This window comes from Phacochoerus africanus, chromosome 1 (genome assembly GCF_016906955.1).
Source record: "Phacochoerus africanus isolate WHEZ1 chromosome 1, ROS_Pafr_v1, whole genome shotgun sequence".
NCBI classification, from domain to species: Eukaryota; Metazoa; Chordata; class Mammalia; order Artiodactyla; family Suidae; genus Phacochoerus; species Phacochoerus africanus.
In genome coordinates this window covers 132,870,686-132,892,981 of record NC_062544.1, presented here as the reverse complement: position 1 = coordinate 132,892,981, position 22,296 = coordinate 132,870,686, and the positions used below count along the sequence as shown (strand labels likewise).

The following is a 22,296-nucleotide window of genomic DNA, read 5'->3' as shown; positions in this document are numbered from 1 at the left end:
CCTTAAGCTTTCTGACATCTGTGCGATTGTAGCATCAGCTTTTGTATGGTTGTGGTGAATGGATCATATGTGATTTAAACACGCCCCGCTCCTTCAAAGAGAAAGCTAGAGGAAGGTTTGGCTTTGTTTCCAGAGAAAGGCCTTCTTAGTAGGTATGGCAAGCCCATGCCCTCCAGGTGTTCTGCCTTTCCTCTTTCGGGATATGTGCATCCTTTCTCCTTGGTGGTTTGTCACAGAGCAAAGCAGTTTGTTGGTCCTAGGGTGTCCTCGGGGGAAGCGAAGGTTATGCATTCTGGGAGCCTGAGACAGGCACCCGAGAAAAGAGCGTTACAGCATCCTGTGGTGGAGACACAGGTGCCTGACCCATGTCTGGTTTTCAAGATGACTTGAAAATTGTAAAACTCAATCGAAAAAGGCAAATACAGTTGCTCGCTTAAGAAGGCGGACCCTTTCAGCTTTGTATTTTAGATGCTTTTCTTTGTCTCCCTGCCACCCTCATTGTTGTCTTTTCAGGTTTGGACTTGGTATTCTTTGCGTTGATTTACTCATTCACCACCTAGCCTGGGACTTGGCAAACTGGAAATTTTTTCATCGTGTATTGAAGGGACAGGTTCATGTCTGCCACAGCAGGTGATACTGGCTACAGCTCTTCCTTAATTTGCTGAGGTTTAGTTTTTTTATCTGTAAAATGGGAAGAGCAATCCCTGCCTGCTTTTTCTCTCTCACAGGACTCTTGTGCGTCTAAAATGTACATCAGAGGGCTTTGTAGTTGGTGCAGCGTGATACAGATAGAAAGGCTTATTAAGTGGCTTGGAACATTCCATAGAAAGAAAAACTGCCAGCCCAGATATTGTTAGAAACGTTCTTAGACATCGACACTCCTAATTTTTCCCATGTGCTTTTCAAAAACCTGTTTTCTCCTGATTGGTGTGGGAGATGATGGGAAAATTTAAATCTTCCAACCGACATACTACTGTTAGCACTTGACTAATTAAGGACATCCTCGGACCAAAATAATCCTTTATGCAATTTTGGTCCCAAAGCCTGCTCTCTCACAAACCTGGTGTGCAAGCCAAGCTGCTTGGCGTGATGCCTGCAAAACTTGTACTGAAGGACTTGGCAGTCTTCTTTGGAACTGCATAGAGCAAACCCTTCTCATCAAATTGTATGGTAGAAATTGTTCTCACTCCACCCACCACAATGGTGTCAACCTCAGCAACCAGGATCGGGGTCAGTCTCTCGGACACGTGTCTTCTGGTCTGGGGTGCCAACAGTCACATGCTTTGAAAGCAGCCTTTTACCTGCAGCTCTGAGTTTCCTAAGAACAGATACTTGGCTAAATATGCCCTATGCTGAGGGCAAGTATAGAGTTTAGGTATAAACTATGCTTTGGTTTTTGAAGGGTGGGAAATCCCTGATATGGGTATATGGATAGGTGTTCCACAAGGTTAAATTTTTTTCCCTTTTTTCTTTAGGTGTTTTTTTGCTTTTTAGGGCTGCACATGCGCGCGCACACACGGCATATGGAGGTTTCCAGGCTAGGGGGTCCAGTCCAAGCTACAGCTGCTGGCCTATGCCCACAGCCACGGCAATGCGGGATCCAAGCCGCATCTGCCACCTACACAACAGCTCATGGCACACTGGATCTTTAATCCACTGAACAAGGCCAGGAATCAAACCCACATCATGGATACTAGTTGGATTCATTATGGCTGGGCCACAATGGGAACTCCATCTTTAGGTGTGCTATTGATATATCTTAATCAAGAAATGAGTTTCCTTGGTAACAACTCAGAGACAATTGTTCTCTCCTTTGAAAACCTAAACACTGTCTTTTCCTTCACTTTGTACACATGGGGACGTTTGTGGAAGAGAAACTAAACAGTGGGGAAAATACTACTTAGGTTTCACACACTGATTTTTTTTTTTTTTTTAATTTTTGGTGATGAAGTAGGTACTTGCATTGCCTGGTTCTTGCATCTTAGAGAAGGTTTTAGTTGTTTTTGGAGATTGTTCGCTCTGCAGACTGTAAGAATATGAGTGCAAGTGTTAAACGACTATAATTACTAGAATATATGATCCAAAGAGACAAGAGTGAATCAGCTGTTGTGTCTGAGTTTGTTTCCCACCTGTTAACAAAAAATGCCATTCTTAATCCAGTTCAAAATTGGATTAACTTTAAACAATGTACATCTTACGGTTTTATGAAGTTGGTAGTCAGGTTGGATCGTACTAGGCACTGAAAGGAAATAAAGGCAGAGTAGAATATTTATGCTTTTAATTTTTCCATTTGTTTTAAATGTATAAATTTATAGAAAAGAGACTTCAACCAATTTCTAGCAAGAGGGCAACCTCCTGTAAAAATGCCCAGTTTATTTTATTTTTATTAGAGTATAGTTGATTTACAGTGTTGTGCCAATTTCTGCTGTAAAGCATAGTGACCCAATCATACATCCATCTGCATTCTTTGTCTCATACTGTCTTCTGTCATGTTCTACCCCAAGAAACTGGGTATGGTTCCCTGTGCTATGCAGCAGGACCTCCTTGCTTATCAATTCTAAATGTCATGATTTGTAAGGATGCCCAGTTTTTGAATTTCCCTGTTGTCACACATTTCACATGTGGGGGAGAAATCTATAGCATTGGTTGTACACATGTATTTCAATCAGTTTGTCTAAGTTTTCTGTCCTTTTATCTAGGATTGGTATTTCACACTTAAGTCCTAATTATTCAGGCATTTTTCCTCTTGTATGTTTGAATTGTCATCCTCTGTTAGTCACTGTTGTTTTTTTTTTTTGGCTTATGAACTTGGAGTGACCCTGGCATTTTCGTTGTTCGGCCCCCACTGCTCCTCATCTTTAAGAAAACGCCTAGCTAGGAATTCTCACGTCAGTTCGAACTTGTCCATTCTCGGTTCCATCATTAGTAGCGATGATACATGCTGGGCAAGTTAAAAATAAGTCTCATGGAGCCTTAGGTTTCTCATCTGTAAACTGGGGCTAGGAACTGTCATGAAAACTAAATGGGAGGTTATGTATACATCACTAGGAGGGCCTGGTACAGCACCAGTGATTAGGAAGTCATACTAGTTGATATTAGCAAATGCTATCTGTTCTTTGTCCCAGTTGGCCATCTTTACCGAGAGCCAGAACTGACTCTCCAGGATAATGGTTTTGTACTGAGAGAGAGAGTGTGAAATACATTTACACAAAGGCCCTATTTTCTAGTGACTCGCCCTGGACGACAGTAGTTCCCCCGTATCCGAAGCTTCACTTTCTGAGGTTTTTTACCCTCGGTCCAAAAATATGAAATGAGAAGTTCTAGGAACAGTTAATAAGTTTTAAATTCCACAAGATGAAATCTTGCCCTGTCCTGCTGCAACCTGCCTGGATGGTAATTGTCTCTTTGTCCAGCATTTCCTGCCCATTTGTCACTTTGCAGTCATCTCGGGTATGACCTGGTGTCATAGGGCTTGTGTTCAAATAACACCTATTTTACTGAATAAGGGCCCCAATGTGCAAGAGGAGTGATGTTGGCAAGTCAGATGTGCCAAAGGGAAGCCAGAACGGGCTTCCTTGAAGTGAAAAGGTGAAAGTTCTCAACTTCATAAGAGAAGGGGGAAAAAATCATGTTGTGAAGTTGCTGAGATCTCTGCCGAGATTCTATCCACAATACTGCGATGAAGAAAAAAATAAATTCGTGCTAGTTTTCCTGTTGTAACTCAAAGTGCAAAAGTTCCAGCCATAGGTGTGATGAGTGCTTATTAAGGTGAAAAAGGAATTAAGTACATACAGTAAGATTATTTTGAAAGAGAGACCACATTCACATAACTCTCATTGCAGTAGATTGTTGTATTTGCTCTCTTATTTTGACTGGGGTTCATCTCTTACTGGTCCTAATTTAGAAATTAAACTTAGCTTAGGTATGCATGTATCAGAGGAAACACAGTATGTATAGGGTTTAATACTAAATGCAGTTTCAGGCATCCACTGGGAGTCTTAGAATATATCCCTTGTGGATAAGAGGCAACTATTCTGTGAGTGTGTGTGTATACATATATGTTTGTATATATATATGTGCGCATGTGTATACTTGTGTGTATATATGTATGTGGGGTGTGTGTGTGTATCTTTTTTTTAACTTGATGTTTAGTACTTTCAAATTCAGAACTTTGATCTGCCTAGGCAACATTTTCTCCAAAATAAACATAAAAAGACCTAGACCTTTCAGGCATTAAACCAAACTAGAGGCTAATAAGCCAGCAGGAGAAACACCTGAACTTGAAATGGGGCTTCTTGGGACAACTTTAACCATACAACAAAGATCATTTGTTTAGCTTCTAAAAAGTGGTAACTTTTTTTTTTTTCCCTTTCTTAAAGTGGCTTATCATTGGAATGGACAATTTTGAAGAGTTTCAATACTTGAATGATTCTAAGGAGTGTGAATTTTTAAAAAACGCTTTTGGGGTTTTGACTGTAAAGGTTTTCAGCAGGAATTACTTCAGGGGCCTCCTGGTAATGGGTATCATCTCCTGAAGACCGAATTTGGAGGGTATTTTTCTAGGAGTGTAACACACAACACAGAGTCACACGTACTAACTGATATGCTGTATAAAATGACTTAGAGTTTTCGAGCAAACCATATAATCTCAGAAATTTGACCATAAATTCCAGGTTCACCTGAAAAATGTTGATTTTTTTTCCTAAGGGGAAAAAGAAAATACACACAAACAAGCAATTCTATGAAAACTTGTATTTGGACCAACAGTTCTATACTCAAAATCTAGGGGATCGGACCACTAACGAGGGATTAAGTTGAGTGAAAGAAAACGACAACTGTTTACAGATTTTGGCAACATTGAAGGCAGGGCCCTTCTCCTTATGTACAACAACTGTGTTAACAGCTGCTTTTTCTTTCTCCCCCACTCCCTCCTGAAAATCCTTCTATCAGGTTTTTGAGTCATGATGCAAGAATCTGGGACTGAGACAAAAAGTAACGGTTCAGCCATCCAGAATGGGTCGAGCGGCGGCAACCACTTATTAGAGTGTGGCGGTCTTCGGGAAGGGCGGTCCAACGGAGAGACGCCGGCCGTGGACGTTGGGGCGGCCGATCTGGCCCACGTGCAGCAGCAGCAGCAGGTACCAGTGCTCTGGACTCGGGCTGTAGAGGGTGGTGGCTGCGAAGCCCACCCCTTAATCTTATCCTTAACCACTGCAAGTGTCTGATGCTTCCTAGGCTGTCGTTCTGACTGTAAGCAGCATTTTTTTAAGTCACTAGTGCAGCAGGGCCCTGGTGATTGGCTTTAAGAGACTGGTCCTCCAGCTCTTGGGAGTTCAGAGTCTTGCAAAGCCCCCTCTTAGGGAATGGCTTGTTCAGAATGAGATTGGGTGGACCCCTGGCCACTTCCTTCAAGCCCCTCCTGTGTCAGCCCAAAGTTTCACTACTTGGAATAAAATGAATCTTTGGTGAAAGAGTTCCCAGTGTTTGAATTAAAAAAAAAAAAAAAAAAAAAAAAAAGGTGTATTAAGTAGAAGGAAACAGGAGTTCCTGTCATGGCTCAGTGGTTAAAGAATCCAACTAGGAACCATGAGGTGGCAGGTTCGATCCCTGGCCTGGCTCAGTGGGTTAAGGATCCGGCATTGCCATGAGCTGTGGTGTGGGTTGCAGACGCGGCTTGGATCTGGCATTGCTATGGCTCTGGTATACAGCTCCGATAGACGCCTAGCCTGGGAACCTCCATATGCTGTGGGTGCGGCCCTAGAAAAGACAAAAAAAAAAAAAAAAAAGAAGGAAACAAAATAAGGGATCAAGGATGAAAGAGAAATAAAAGCTATAAGATAGAAGTAGGTGAATAAGGGGAATATAAATAAATAGAAATACCCAAGCAGAATTGGGTAGGTAACAAGACATCAGTAACACAGGCTTCAGTGTAAGAAATCATTTGCTGCTACCTGGAGGAATTTGGGGAGATGAGCCACTTACAGATGTTTCTTATATACCTATGGCAGTTGGTGGCTAAATCCTATTAATGTGTCTTATTGGTGGCTCCACAAAATACTCATAAGCTGAGACATATTCCTTCCTCTTATATCCTTTCTAGGCATTTAAGTGGGTACCTGGCAGTGACTGGTAAATTACTTCCAGATGGTAAAGGGTGTGACCTAGAAGGTGGTGTTGTGTGGCCAGAGTGTTGATGCAGATTCCAATAAGTAATGACATTTGTTTGAAGATAGGCATTGTTTTCTCAGCCGTTCTTGGAATGAGGAAATACTGTTTGCTTTTGTCTATGATACTGGTTGACTTTTGTTGCATGTTAGTGTTTGATTCCTTGATTCAATACAAAGTAATGGTGCCATTTGGAAAAAGGTGAAAAAAAGAATGATGCATCTTGAGGCCTTTCTGAATGAAACAAATTGTTGGGGGATGAGAGAACAGGAAGAAAAAGACAAACCTCTCCAACCATTTTCTGGGACTCTGTATCAGAGAAGCAAAGGCCATCCTTTCGTGTCTTAGGCATATGGCTTTTGCCAGTCTCTAAAGCATGCTTGGTTTTCTCCTTGCTGAGAATTTTTACAAATAAGGAATCATCACATTGTTAGCTGATCAAGAGGTTGGTGGAACCAGCACGAGGCAGTGGAATCTGTCCGGGAAAGATACAACAGAGAGAAAGAGAAGGAAACGAACAGACAAGCTAAGATCTTAATTCGGAGGACTTGCAGCGATTTAATCTCTCTTTCAGTGGCAGCTCAAACTTGACTGCGCCTGCTCCCTGGTACACATCATATCGGCTGAGATTTATGATCTCTGTTGTGTATAAACTTGGGGTATTTGCATTAGTACAAATGGCCAAATTCTACCCAGTGAGAGTGTTGACAAAGCCTGTCAGTAAGTGGTAGAAAGGTATATGTATGTGTATGTATGTATATGTATGTATATGTGTGTGTGTGTTTGTTCATGTGATATTCTCAGATAGTTATGGTTATTTTGGGAATAAGCAGTTGGTAATTGGATTTGCCATTTTCTATGCCCTTACCATAGAGAGGCCAAGATCAACTGTTTCTTTATGGAGCAGCTGAGGGGAGGCTGTTGACTAATGGGGTATGCACCCTGAGTAATTAATATTTAGAGTATGTTAATCAGATAAATAGGAAATGAACTTCTGAGTTTTATTTGAAGAAATAAAAACCATTTGCTGTCTCAAAGTTGTAAGCCTGCCAAAAACTTTATTTATATACTCTCAACATACACACAAACAGATACACGTACAAAGAGACATACACACAGAAACACATACACACACCCCTAGCCCACTAACAGAAACCACAAGCTGACCTCCCAGAAGAAGGTTATTTGAGAGCCTTTTAACAGCATCTTCCTTGAAAACCATCAGTAACTTTATCTTGGTTATACCCACTATGGAAAATATCTTGTTATGAGTTACTAATATAAAAGTCTGTACCTTTTGATTGTGCTTCGAAGTGCTATTAATATTTTTTATAACAATTATATATACCTATTTGCCACTGATATGTTCTGGGAAGGAAGAAAGCAGTTGGCTCTATCATTGTGGCTAAAACCCCACATACTGTGGTTGGTCAGCCTTTTCGGTCTTTTAAAATAAAATACTGACAGCTGTGTGACTTCCCTAAGTGTACGATGGAGGCTCTTAACAGGTTGTTGGGGCGGGGGGAGAAAATCTGTAGATGAAATACGAAAAAAAACTTCTTAAGTATCAAAAAAGTTTTACAGGACTCGTGTGATCAGTTTTCTTCCAGACTGAAAACTGCAACAATTAAACAGTTTGGAGAAATCTGAGTGTCACCGTGATGGACGTGGGTTGTTTTCGTCATTTGTATTCTACAGGTTTTTACTTGAAGTGAGAATACCAGCAGTGAGAAAATCACAGCCATGCTGAATTCATTACTGCGGTAGTCACACAAAACCACGGATAAAATTTCAATAACTGCAGGCCACAGTTGAGTAAACAGTTGCACTGAAATTTAATTCCTGTTGACTTTTCCCCCATTCCTCGCCAGGGGCACATTCTGATTCTGTAGTACAAAGACAACAGGGGTTACAGCTTTGATTAATGTAGGACAGTGGAAGAGAATTAGAACTGTAAAATATGTTAGAAGTCCATGGAACAAAAAGATCTGGCTTAAAAGGGCTTGGTATAAAAATGAGTTAATTATGCTGTGTATGAAACCGAACATTCTAGGATTTTCCAGTTGCACCAGTACAATCATGGACGATAGAGAATTTTTACCTAGTGCCAGGATTTAAGGTAAATAAATGCAAACCTTTTCATGTTTGATTCATATTACTAAGATAACTACAAATGAGACCAAGGGCCTTTTTAGGATGAAGAGCTTTTGTGAAGATGCGTGGTGGAGTGAGTGACTTCTGTGCTGCGTTTGGTCTATAGATTGGCCAAATTGGGTCCAAACAGAATTGTTGTTTTTTTAAATGACGTGGTTGATAACCTCGGAAAAAAAAAAAAAGGGCAAAACCTGGTTTTTCCATATTCTCTTGAAAAATCAGCAGATCTGGTAACCAGGGCCGGATACTCCTACCCAGGTAACAATCTGGGGAGATGAACTGCTGCTGTGTCAGGGAGTCTGAAGCTCTCCAGCCCCAGTTCCCATCCACTACGTTGGCTCACTTGTGCCCTCTAGGCCGCAGAGTTGGTGATTTTGGTCTGCAAGTTGCCATCATCACTCAGAAGCCATCAGCCTAGGAGAGGTGCTACCATTAGCTGGAGGAGCCCAGCCACACACTCACAAGCCGTCTTCCTCTCTCAAAACTAAATATATTATCTCTGTAATGTTTCAACTCTACTTGCATCTGAGCCATGAAACGATTATAACAATAGTTTTCTAATACTATAATTTGATAGAGTTTCCCAACATGCTCCTTGAGCCATTGAATAATTCTCTACCCAATACCATAACTGCTTTTTATTTCCTATTATGCCCACCCCATTTCTAGGTCTGTAAAAGTTCTGTGCTGGATATGGACTCCTCCATTATGAAACTCAGCAACAAATACTATTACCAATTACTAAAGTGGTTTTTTTTCCCCTTAAAGAAAGGATTTTAAAATGTCCAGAGCAATTTCTTAAAGTGTGTGGATTAATGCATTTTAAAAGTCTTGAATTTTAGAAAGCAGAATTTTATTTCCATATTGCTGCAAATGAGAGCTTTTTCAGATAAGCATATTACATAGAGCATAATGTTTAGAAGTTTCTCCATATACAGCATATGCTGTCAGGTCAATTAACAGAATGCATACTAGAAAATGTTTATTCAATAAAAATGAATAGCTGTTAAATAAAACAGCTATTTTTTAACAACATTCCATTTAATGATGGACTTTTTTTCTTTTCTTTCTTTCTTTTTTTATTTTTTTGGTACCACCTGGCACTTTTATTGTCTGCAAATCAGTGTAGGGAGAGCTTTGGTTGCTAGAGTTTTGAGGTGTGGCTATCGTTTTCTATGAGTAGGGCAGATTAGAAGTAGTCTGTAGAGAAAGACACTTTAAAAAGATAAAACTACATATGGAATTCAAAGATATATTATTTGAAGAGAATGGATAAGTGGTGTGTTTATTTTATATAGCCTCTTTGACATTTGGTGTAAGGTGTTAGACATTTTTGCCCAAAAGATAGTGGTACATGTTTCACATTAATAATGTAAAAGGAAGAGAAAATATTCTGTAACTCTTAAGGTGATAAGAGAAATAGAAAGGATAGGGAGCTTCTGCAAAATCAGGAGAGGAATGGAGAAGGGTCCATTGGGTTGAATTTTACCAATGAGCCATTGAAGGAGGTAAAAGATTAATTATGATACAGGAAGTTCCCATCATGGCTCAGCAGTGATGAACCCAACTAATGTCCATGAGGACATGGGTTTGATTCCCTGGCCTTGCTCTGTGGGTTAAGGATCAGGTGTTGCCATGAGCTGTGGTGTAGGTTGCAGACATGGCTTGGATCTGGCGCTGCTGTGGCTGTGGTGTAGGCCAGCAGCTGCAGTTCTGATAGGACCCCTAGCCTGGGAAGTTCCATATGCTGAGGGTACAGCCCTAAAAAGATGACTCCCCCCAAAAAAATATATATGTATACACACATGTATATATGTATATATGTATTTATATATGAATGACGTGGGACCAGAGAAACTCAGGAATTCCTCTCTTCATTGTCAAAATGGCAGAATGAATCCCTTCCTTTGGTTTTTGTTACTGAAGTTACCAGTGGATCTTGAACAGAGCAGGAAGGATAGTCTACCACCATTTCAAATTTTAACTGCCTCTGTGGGAAACAATGCCTGGAAGAAATAGCTGTCAGTGTTAGATGGGTGAATGGGCAGTAAGCTCATTTGAAAGGAGCCCTCCCTTTATTTCTCATTCTTACCCATCCTCCTGTGGGGGACTGTGTGAAATTCCAGTGGCCATCCTTTGCCTTGTTTCTCTATCCACAGAAGGAAGCCCAGGTAATTAGATATGGCGCTAGGTGTAAAGACAAGGTTACCAGTGGCCAGGTGAGCCCCACCATTATTTTTTTCTTTCGAAAAGGCTGCTTATATACTTTGTAGGAACACCCTCAAGTGGACTTTTCCCATTGTAGCTGCCAGGAACTGTCTTTGGATGCCATTGAAAGAGTAAAGAGGTTCCCCATCTCTGTCCAAAAATGGAAGCTTTCAGAAGAAATTATATAAGATGACAAGATTATTCATGAAGCTGGACCCTTTGATAGGGGCTAGTGCCTTCCTTCACTGGAAGGTGAAGACCCGAGGTATAATTTTAAAGGAATTGCTCTGCTAAGATAAACTCTTTGGGGACACAAGATAGAGTTCAAATACTAAAGAAAATTTTGAGGGTCAAATATAGTTTGTAGGAATCAGTGCTACCAAAATGTTAGCAAAAACCATACAAACAAATTGAAACAAAACGGAGACAGGAATTCAGATAATTCTGACAAATAAAGAAAAAGCAGCCACAACAATAACAAACACACACTTTTTCTCAATTCCTTTTGTGGCTATTTCTGGCAAAGTCATCTTTCACCCTGAATGCTAAATTTAGTTCTCTGTTGTTTAGACCTGCCTTCCATCAAAATACTGTTGTCAAAAGATTTATGTAACTTGTGATGTGAGCCTTGTATGAAATTCTTTCAAGTTCTGATTTCTGAACAGTTGTATGTCATTAATCTCTCCATTGGAAATTAAGATGGCCCAGGAAACACAAAAGAAAGAAAGAAAAAAAAAAGAGTTGTGTACATAAGAGAGCGTAGTAATAGAAACCCAGATGCCACATTTCATTATGAGTGAAGTGGACCCTCTTGACTTGAAGCAAAAGCATTGCTACTTTGAGAAGGTAATTTTCAGCCCTGACCTGTGAGCTAATGATACTAATAAAAAAGTACTCCCTATCTCTTGTCTAATCAGAAATCTCTTTTTGAACTTTCGGGAGGTATGACTTTAATAGTAATTTGTTGACAGATTCGCTTTGGTGATTGCAGAGAGTTTGTTTTGCAAAACTGGCAGGCTCCTAGCTGTTCTGGGAGGCAAGCAACCTACTTTGCTGTTTTGCAAGTGCTTGCTTTTATTGACAACTAGTGCTGAACTGGCAGAATTGGTATGTTTGTGTAATGTAAACCTACAGCTCGCCTGATGGAGTCTAGTGTACTTTTAGGTAGTGCATAGATTACTTGATAAAAAGGGTTACAAGGTGGCTGCTTTTATGACAGAGTAGAATAGCAATATAAATGCAAGTGGTAGATGGAGCAACAGAAAGGAAGTTTATATAGGGAATTGAACCCCATATTAGAAAGTTTCTTTTCATCACTTAGTCTTTGAACTCCAATCTATTGTAATTATGAAGTGTTACTTGTAACATTCCAGAGACCCTTTGCTAAATACTATGTTTGATTTGGTTCGTGGAAATACAAGCACATTTTTTTCTTCCTCTCTCCCTAGAAAATGTGGTGAAGCGAATTTTGCATACTGGCCTGACCCAGCTGTGGTCCAAGTGGACAACTAAATGTGCTACAAGACATGTCTTAACTTTGTTTCTTAGCTTTGGATTTCTTGAAATTCATTTGTTCATTTGTTGGCATATTCTTTCATTTAACCAATACATATGGTGCTCACTTCTTTATAAGGAATGGTGGGGACCACACTGAGGTGCGAGGTCCTGAGAGAGCATGGGTGAGTAACTTGGAGTATATTTGGCTGGAGCCTAAAGAGTAACCCTGGGAGCAGTGTTAGAAGAATGGTTCGAAGGTAAATTGAGTTCAGTTTGTGGGAGGCTTGAGTTTCTAAGCCAAGGGATGTTTCCAAGCCAAGAAGAAAGGCCATGCAAGAGGAGTTGGACTTGAAGATAAATTAGAAGGTTGGACCTGGACTGGAACGTAAGGAAAGAGATCCCTGAGACATTAATAGTAGTGACAAGGCTGTTGCGCTTGGCCCTGGATTCAGTGAGGGGACACATCCTCACCTCCTGTCAGGGAGAGCACCCTGCATGGACCACCCCCTCCCCCTCTCTTGCTCCCTGAATTCCTCCTCCTCCTCCTTTCGAATCCCTTGGTCAGTTATCACCCCCGTCAGGGCAGGAATGGGCCTGTCTCATCCCCTGATGCTCCTCGACATAGAGCCTAGTACCTGGTGGAGGGTAGCTCTTTGACGGATTCTGTGAATGAATGAAAGAGAAGGAGGAAGGAAGGCAGGCCTGGATCAACAGAGAGTCTTGAGGGGAATGTAGGCATTTTGAATGAGATGGGAGGGCATCGAGGAGCGAGAGTAATGAGGGGTGGCTCAGGGTTTCTGACCTGAATGACCAGCCCGATGGTGGGCCCCATGAACAGAGAGAGAAATGGCAGCAGGAGGACAAGCCAAGCTCCTTTTGACCGCTCACTCCTCGATTATTGCCATGTGATAAAGAAAGCACAAGCATAATTTTAACTGGAGGGTGGATTTATTTTGGAAAAGTATCCTCCTCCCCTTTTTAAGTTTTGGTTTTTTTTTTAAAGACAACCATCCTATATCACTCGGCCTCACTCTTTTGACTGCCTATGTTTATTCAGATTAAAATTATCGAGTATTTTCCCTTTAGCCTTTGCCAGTTACTAATGAGTATATCTTCCAAAAGTCACATGGGCAGGGCTGATAAACTGCCTGTGTTTCTATTGATCAGGGAATGTGCTTATCTCTCTTAGAGACCAAAACTACCAAGTTAGATCTCTGATAAAGCCTCTCATGTTGACACAGGCTTCTTAGAATGAATTTGTTTTTTAAGGTGAAGGAGGTGCATGTTGTGTTTCCTTTGTTGGAAAAATACACTATGTAATTATTAAACAGCTGGTGCTATCGGAAGACTCATTTAAGAGGAATAGATTGCACTGCTTAGGGTGCAAACTCTTGTTTGTGAGTTGAAGGTGAGCCCTTCACAGAGGTAGGTGGAGCGAAAGAAGCTCTGTCCTCTTTAATCAGAAGTTGCAGGATATTTTCCTGCAACTTCTGCATAAACTGAAAGCACAAATCCTGAAGGGGTAGAATTTTTTTTTTGTCAGGTTGGTAACCCTAGGTTTCTCCCTGAATGAACTCTTTTATCCAGTACAAAAAGACTGTGCCTTTTAGACAGTACCCCAAATAAAATGAACTTCCTAACGCAGATTCATCTTGAGCAAAGTTTCTTAAAGTAGACCATTTATTACACACTTTCTCATCCACGCAGCCATAAGTAATTGTCACCCTCACGGTCGCTTGTCAAAAGAGGCAAAGTGTCAGTTGATTCGCAATCTTTGTTTTTATCACTGTACCTTCTCTCACCCCCTAACACCCCTCTCTCCACATTGAAGAGAAGGTGACATGATGTCTTCTTAGTCATTCAAATCCAATAACTTTTAATCTGAAGGTTAAGTAGTGAGATATAAACTAAGAGATGATAATATCAATTTTATGTTCACTGAAGGGCACAATATACCTCTTTCTAGTAGAGGGAAAATTGTGCGTAAAATGTCTCTTGCTTTTCGACAGCAGAGCCGTACCTCGCAGAACGAAAGGAATAAAGAGGTTTGGAAAAAATTTAATAAAATAAGATGTAACATCTTGAAAGACGGCTAAAGTAGCGTTTTATTGTTATAATTATTGTGTTAATTTTTCAAGGTTGCATGGTAAGTAGTTCCATTTTTATAGCCTCTTGTATTGACTCCTGTTATCCTCTCTACGAACTCAACAACCTTTTCAAGGTTAAAGACTGGGAGAGAATGACATAATGCTCATTCTTTCCTGACTATTTTTGGTCCTAATGTGTATGATAAATAATACTGCGATAATATTGCTTACCTTGCCTCATTTTTTTCCTCCTCGCAGTGATATTTCCATTTCAAACGCAATAGAAATTCCACATGCAGAGGTACTAAGTGGAAATGTGTTTGCAGTCTACCTTTTTATCATGATATACCGATTATCTTGTTAGATTTACACTTCTTTTACAAACACAGAGTTTGTGCTGTGTGTTATGTGGGTGTGTCATGTGCATTGATATATAGACCTACTGTATCATTAATATGCTGTAAGACATCATGCTTTTAAGAAAGCATCATGCATAAGCTGGATATGTGATATTCCCCATTATAATTGTCAAGATTATATTCTGTAATGTAGTGATTCACAATTAGAATTGTCAAGATCGCATTCTGGAATTACTTGAAACTTGTCTTAGCCATTCATTCAGTACCTTTATTGGGTAAGTTCTAGGGACAAAGTGCTGTGTTGAGCTTGCAGACCATACTGGGGATCCGTGAACCAATATAGAAGGCCAAATCAGCCAAGTCTGGCCTGCCATCTTTTCTTTGGAGTAAAGATTTTTTTGAAACACAGCCATGCCCACTTGTCTATTCTTGTCTATGGCTGCTTTATTCCACAGCAGAGAGGAGCTGTTGCAACAGAGAATGCATGGCTCACAGTCTAAAATACTTATTATCTGGTCTTTTATGGAAGATGTTTGTTGACCTTCTGGATTTGTGAATGGCAGATGTGGCAAGATTTGCCTTCCAGAACCTTCTACTCTTATAGTGACGCAACTAAAGGATTTCTGAAGTGTGTGTGTGTCTCACAATTTAAGACTTTTGCATTTTGTTAAATGGTCAGTTGACTTGTAAGTGTCTTCACACCTGCACAGTTTCTTTGTAATCATTTAACTAAATGCATCTTACAAGCGAAAGTTTTGGCAAAATTGACAGAAGAATAATCAGCCAGCCTACCAAGGAAATGGAGGCTTGGACCCTGATGAGTCACTCAAAGAGCGGATATCCTTGGTTGTGGTTCTTTTACCAAAGAAAATTAACATTAAAAAAGTAGCATATCAGAGTTCCCGTTGTGGCTCAGTGGTAAAGAACCCGACTACTATCCATGAGGATGAGGTTTTGATCCCTGGCCTCACTCAGCTCAGTGGGTTAAAGGATCTGGAGAGCTGTTGGATAGGGTACAGACGCAGCTCCAATCCTGGGTTGCTGTGGCTGTGGTGTAGGCGGGTAGCTACAGGTCCGATTCACCCACTAGCCTGGGAACCTCCATATGCCGCAGGTGAGCCCCCTTTAAAAAAAAAAGAGCATATCTTATGTTCATAATCCCATGGTCACTTAGACGATACAAAGAAATATCCTCAATATTTCCCTGCAGTCCTAAAATTCATGATCTAATTTGACTAGGAGAAGGCATAAACATGTGCATTAAATATCAATGACAATTTCAAAGCAAATGAAGAAAAGCTGTAGAGGAGATGCCTATGACTAATTGACAGATGAGTAATTTAAGCAATAAATCTTAAGTGACCCAAAGAGGACGTTTCCTTGGGTCTGTGTTGTTGGAATTTTTGAAGACTTGATAAAATTTGGGAAACACGAGTTCCCACTGAGGTGCAGCAGGTTCGGCAGTGTCTCTTGTGCACTGGGACACAGGTTCAATCCCTGGCTGGCACAGTGGGTTAAGGATTCCACATTGCCGCAGCTGTGGCGTAGGTTATAGCTAGAGTTAGGATCTGATCTCTGGCCCAGGAACTCCATATGCCTCGGGGCAGCCAAAAAAGAAAAAAAAAAAATTGGGAAACAGTAATACAATTATGTGCACACTTGCCAATTTAGTTTAACCCTTTCAATCAGGAGATAATGAATAGAGGGTATATACTGAGCTGTGTGGATCTGGCTTATGTAGATAAAATGGCCAAGAGATGCATCTTTGCCATTTTGCCATTTTTAATTTGGGGACAAGCCAGGGTGGATTTCTACTGTGGGAGGACTGGAGGCTTATGGTAAGTAGAAGTTTTTTTATGCTGGATACCAGCATCTGAGTTGATTGGTCTCCAGGAAATGGTCCGGGGCCTATCTGTTTACACAGACCATTGCCTGAGTTGAGTGTATGATTTCCAGAGATTAGATGAGGGCTGACAAGACTGGTCATTTGGTTGGTGGTGTCCATATTTCACATACTTTCTTATTGAATTTTAGCTCCTTCACCTCTATTCATCATAGGGCTAGAAACTGAAACCACGATACCTTATTTTAAAATAGTTGTCACATTGGAAGATCTTCATTCAATCCAGCTATTTTTATGAACTGACAGTCTTTCCTAGAAAGTACATTGGCTTTGTATTCTCTCCCTTCTGCTTTTCTTCTTTCTTACCTTCTTGCTTATTGCTGTTTCTTAGTTTGTTAGCAGACGACTTCCCATTTTATCTCCCAATTAGTGAAAATCTCTTGAGTCTTCCAGGTGGGTGGCTTTCTCTGGCATGGGCTGTATCCGTAATTCCATCGTTCTTATATTTTGCACCTTTACTGTCTGTCCTTTGTGAGTCTCATGAAACTCCAGCCTCTTTTGCTCTGAAAAGTGTGTGTGTATGTGCGCGTTTGTATAACTTTACAATTACAGTTTCATGTGCATCACGCCCCAGCTCTCTACCCCCCAATTAGAATACTATACGGTTCATACTGCATGCTAATTAGATTTGCTAGCTGGTTCAGTGTTTTGACAAATGTTCTTAGCTTTTTCTATGTTTAATTAATGTTAAGTATATTAGTAACCTATCTCTCATTTGGAAAAGGTTTCCTCTTTTGGCTCTAAATGCTTCCCAATGTGTCCCTAGCATTAGTTCTTGGAGATCTCAAATACAGCACTGTAAGTGCCAGCTCTGAAGAAAATTCTGGAAAGTAAGGTCATATAAAGAACTCGGTATGGGTTCCGAGAGTCATTTTATGTCTATTCAAATGCATTTGTCAGGTTTACATACTCTTTAACTTTCCCAGCTAAAGAACGGTATGAACTAGTTGGAAGATCTTGGTGCAAATGAGCAAACATTGCAATAAATGATACGGATAGCTTTGACACTCTCTGATGTGGCTTATATAAATTTGTGCAGCCTGTTCTGGGTGCAGTTTGGTGTTGTGTAGCAGGAGACTTAAAACAGACCCTTTGATTCAGGGGTACGTTTTAACTGAGTAGTTCTCAAACTTGTATTTGCATTGGAATCACCTGGAGGACGTCATAAAATACAGATTGTGGGATCCACCCTCAGGTACTGGAGGAGGGCCAAGAATTTGTATTTCTGATGCACACTTGATAACCACCAGAAAAAGTAGAGTATCTAAAAGCATAAACGATAGAGGCAGCCTATTTGGCCTAAGTCGTGACTTTGCCACTGACAAGTTTGGTGATTGTGTACATCAGTTAATTTGTCTGTGCCTCGGTTTACACAGCCATCAAATGGGGATAGTATCAGTATTTACTATTCTGAGTGTATGGATCTATAAATATTAGCTATTGTTATTCTTTATCATCATCATTATTAGGAATGTAACCTATGGAAGCAATGTGAGGCATAAAGATATATACCTGAAGATGTTCGTTATGGTAGTTTCTATGATATGAAAAATGAAAAATGCCCTAAGTCAATCACATTATATAGATGGTTGTATATAACTTTGAGGTAATATTGTGGATCCATTAAGAATCATACTCTTGTAGAATATTTAATTACTTTGTCCATTATAAAAATTTTTAATTTTAAAAATTGGAGTGGAGAGTTCCTGTCGTGGCTCACCAGAAACGAATCTGACTAGTATCCATGAGGACGCAGGTTCAGTCCCTGGTCTTGCTCAGGTTAAGGATCTGGTGTTGCCATGAGCTGTGGTGTAGGTCGCAGACATGGCTTGGATCTGGCATTGCTGTAGATGTAGTGTAGGCCAGCGGCTGCAGCTCCAGTTCAGCCCCTAGCCTGGGAACCTCCATGTGCCGCTGCTTCTTGGCCCTAAAAAAAAAAAGAAAAAAAAATTGAAGGAAAAAACCCTGTAAAAGCCTGTGGAAATGGTATCAATATTTTTTCGTGTGTTAATGGGATTGTACTTTATTTCGTATACTTTTCACTTTTCTATATATACAAAAATTTCTACAATAATGTTTATTGTCTTCAGAAGTAAAAAGTTATTTCGAAATATACATTCACACTACTTGAAAAACTTCTGTGAGTGTATAGAAATGGCAGAGAATACCTGCCACCTGAGCAAGATTTTATATGTATTTTATATATTATGAGTTTCTAGGAAATATACTATAAATTTAATATAAATATATAATTTATAAAATGATGTAAATATATAAGAATATCACATATATTTATACATTTTTCCCATAGACCTCAAGGGATACATTTTCATAGTTATAAGATTTTTTTCCTACATGTTTGAGTTTCCACCTGCCACGTATCTCCTCCTAGTACTGTCTCTCCACCAACTTCTAAGTATTTCCACCATCAGATTTGACAACCACTCGCTCTCCTTATATAATATCCTATGTTTATGACAAAAATCATTCTGTGGTCCATCCAAACAGAGTGTAGATTTAAAAAAAATGCACTTAGATTTCTCCACTGCTTCCCTATTCAGAATTTCTTCTTTGTGTGTTTGGACTTTGTCACGTATTGTATTGACGGTCATAATGTAGTCATACCCATTTGCTTACCCAGTTGGGGCTATTTCCACTAGAGACTTATTGCACTGCCCTGGGGAGCTAGAAAAGGTAGGAAGAATGTTTCATTGGAGACATTTTAGTATTCTGCTGACACAGGTTTGAAACCCAGCTCCAGCATGTACTAAATGAAGGAAGTTGGGTGAGTTATGCCCATCTCTTTGAGCCTCACTTTTCTCATCTGTAAAATGGGGCATTGGAGATAACTTTATCTCTGGTGCCCCAGAGAGGGTTTGTGTGATGAAGACATTGAATCAGATGCATAAAGGCCTTAGCACAGTATTTAGCCCCTTAAAATGTGCTCACAACACTGTTGTCCATATTCAGCACCTTGTGAGGAAATTGAAATGTCTTGGCTAACATATCAGGATTCAAAGATAAAGGTTCAAGGACGGATCCATGTTTTTTTTTTCTCAGGGCTCTTGTGTTCTTTAGCCTCCTCCATGCACTTCATATTCAAATCCAACCACCTTGGAACATTGAAGACGTTCCTTTTGGAGACCTTGAATATGAGAAGTTTTGTGTCTTCCCTCAATGAGAAGATTAATGGAAATAAGCACACAGTCCTGTTTGACAACTGGACTCTTCATTTAGAAACTGACCTCTACATGAAGACTGCAGAGAATCAGTTCTTGTAGGCAATTAGTGCCCCAATTTACCATTTTAGAAAAGAAAACACATATCCTAATAAATACAGAATTTCTCCTCCATACCTACTAGCAACATTACTGAAGGGGCCCCACACACAAATGTTTTAAATTTAGAGGCAGAGTTAAGGACACAGTTTGCCTCCAGAATCTGAATTGAATCAGGGTTTTATTTCAGATAAAATCTTTGGGGCTCATAACTTAAAAAACACAACTTTTACTGGCATTACGCAATTTGCCACGGGTCATTTAGCAAAATGTTTGTATATGTAAGCCCAGGTCTTCTTTTAAGAAAAAGGAGGGGGGGGGGTGGGGATTGGAGTTTGCTAAAATCCAGGTGGCGTTTCAGTTTATATTTAATTTTAATTGGAAATCAAATACAGGCAAGGGAGAAAAAAAATCGACCATGTTTTCTTTACTAAGAGTATCCATTGGGGAGGGGAAGGACGCTGCCAGCCAAATTTTAAGAAGCAGCTTTTTTATTGGCATGTCTATTTTTTTTTTTTCCTGGCTAAATTCTTGTGCCTGCATTTTCTTTTTTAACATCTAAGTTTTTACACATGGCAATGATTTTTTATGTCTCAATGCTCCTTGCTGCCTTCCCTCTGTAATTTCCATGGGATTAGTACCTAGAACCAGGATAGCAAATAATTATATACTACACATAACCAATAGCTTCCCTAGGTTGTTGTCTGGCAAGTCTCCTGTTTAGGTTCCAATCTGAGATAATGTTTGATTCTTGTGGCCTGACTTGATATGTGGAAGGCTGGGGAAGTTTCTGAGGAATTAAGAACAGGAAAAAAAAAAAGTTGATTTTTTTTTTTTGGGAAGCTAGAATTTTAGAAGGTCCTCTAGGGTGTGAATATAACTAGCCATAGGTTCATTCTGTGCAACTCCTATAAAATGTTGGCAGAGAGACTGTGGCACAATTAGAGAATGGCCGCTGAATATGCTGGAAGAGGTGCCCACACAGTCAGTTAACTCTGCCAGCGCCTGCAAAATCCCCCCATGTGCTAAAGCCAACAGTGAAATCCTCAGTGCTGGCTCTGTGTGAGGCTTGGGTGTAATTCAGATGTTTTCAATTGAAAATTGAATACCAAATAATTTTGCATTTTCTACTGTGCAATTAATAACATGTTCATTGTAGAAAAATTAGAAGATGTAGCAAAGAAAACAGAGAGGAAAGAAACCATACTTCCTGCAGTCTCATTTTACAGAGATAACAACTGTTGACATTTTAGTAGATAGTCTTTAAATTTTTTTTTATCATGCCTTCACATTTTTACATATTCCTTGCCCATTCCCACCCTAGAGCTTTGTAGAGGGAAAAAATAGCAATAATGTTTAGCGGTAGGAATGGTTAGGGTTAATTCTCTTATATGGTGGTTCATTTTTTTCATCATGATTTTAATTTTGTGTTTTTGTCTTTATAGCTGTAGGGAAAAAGTGTGTGTTCTTAGTTTCACATTTCACAGTTTAAGGTCTAATTAATGCTAGCTGTTTGCCTAACTCCCCCACCCCCTCACCTTCTCCCATTTTTGCCAAGTAATTCCATATCGGGGCACATTTCTTAGAAATTATTTTGAAGAGGAAATACTCAGCACAAAAAGATGATAAGTAATACACTCATTTTCAATAAATGAGTTCATTTCTTCTTTTTATCTAAAATCTTAAGCATTTCGGCAGTTCCCATCATCACTCAGTGCTGAGGAACCTGACTAGTATCCATGAGGACATGGGTTCGATCCCTGGCCTCACTCAGTGGGTTACGGATCCGGCGTTGCCGTGAGCTGTGGTGTAGGTCACAGATGTGGCTCAGATCCCGTGTGGCTGTGGCTGTGGTGTATTCCAACACCTACAGCTCCGATTCAACCCCTAGCCTGGAAACCTCCATGTGCCTCGGGCGTGGCCCTAAAAACAAACAAACAAACAAACAAACAAAAAAACACAAAACTTAAGCACCTTAAGCATTCCCATTGTCACAGATTTGTATAGACTTAAAATTACTAAAAACCCACAGTTGAAATGGTATTAGAAGTAGTAGTAATCTCAACAGCAAGTTTATTGAAAGCATCTTTTTTTCACACTTGTGCTCAGTACTCCCACATACGTGAGTACAAGCACCGTCTGAGCTAAGTGCTCTTAAAAACTTCTGTTGGTCCCAGGAAGGAACTTAATTAGCTGCCCATGTTCACACACAGCTTATAACTGGACAAGCCCAGCTTCTAACCCACATCTGCCTGATCCCACAAGCTGAACCCAGCACTCAGCAACCCCAGGCCCCTCTCATTGTGTTGACTGTGGTGACAGTCAGGTCAGGCTGCAAGGATTTCTCCTGCTTTCCTTGGCCTCCTTCCCCATTATAAGTACCTTAAAAGATTGTCCCATTCACAACTCTCCCACTTCAACCCATCTCTTCTTGCTAAGTCCAGTAAGAAAACCCCAAACATTCCCATAGACAGAAGCTTTTCATTTCCCTCCTTTCCCAGTTAGTTAGTTTGAGCCCTTGTTTTTTTTTTTAGCAAAATTGCCCACTTTGGCTCTTTTTTCTTTTTAGGGCCACACCCAGGGCATATGGAAGTTCCCAGGCTAGGCGTCGAATCGGAGCTGCAGCTGCCAGCCTACATCACAGC

The 22,296-nt window shown here is 40.1% G+C and overlaps 1 protein-coding gene across 6 annotated transcripts in view; it reads left to right on the top strand.

Annotated features, from left to right (window-relative positions):
• FOXP1 (forkhead box P1) overlaps positions 1 to 22,296 on the top strand; it is a 620,675-nt gene that overhangs the window by 376,690 nt on the left and 221,689 nt on the right. For all 6 annotated transcript variants that reach the window (XM_047779137.1, XM_047779155.1, XM_047779131.1 and 3 more), the window contains one exon: positions 4,951 to 5,138. In XM_047779137.1, coding sequence (XP_047635093.1) covers positions 4,962 to 5,138 — 177 coding nt within the window. In that variant the 5' untranslated portion in view covers positions 4,951 to 4,961. The remainder of the gene's footprint in view (positions 1 to 4,950; positions 5,139 to 22,296) is intronic.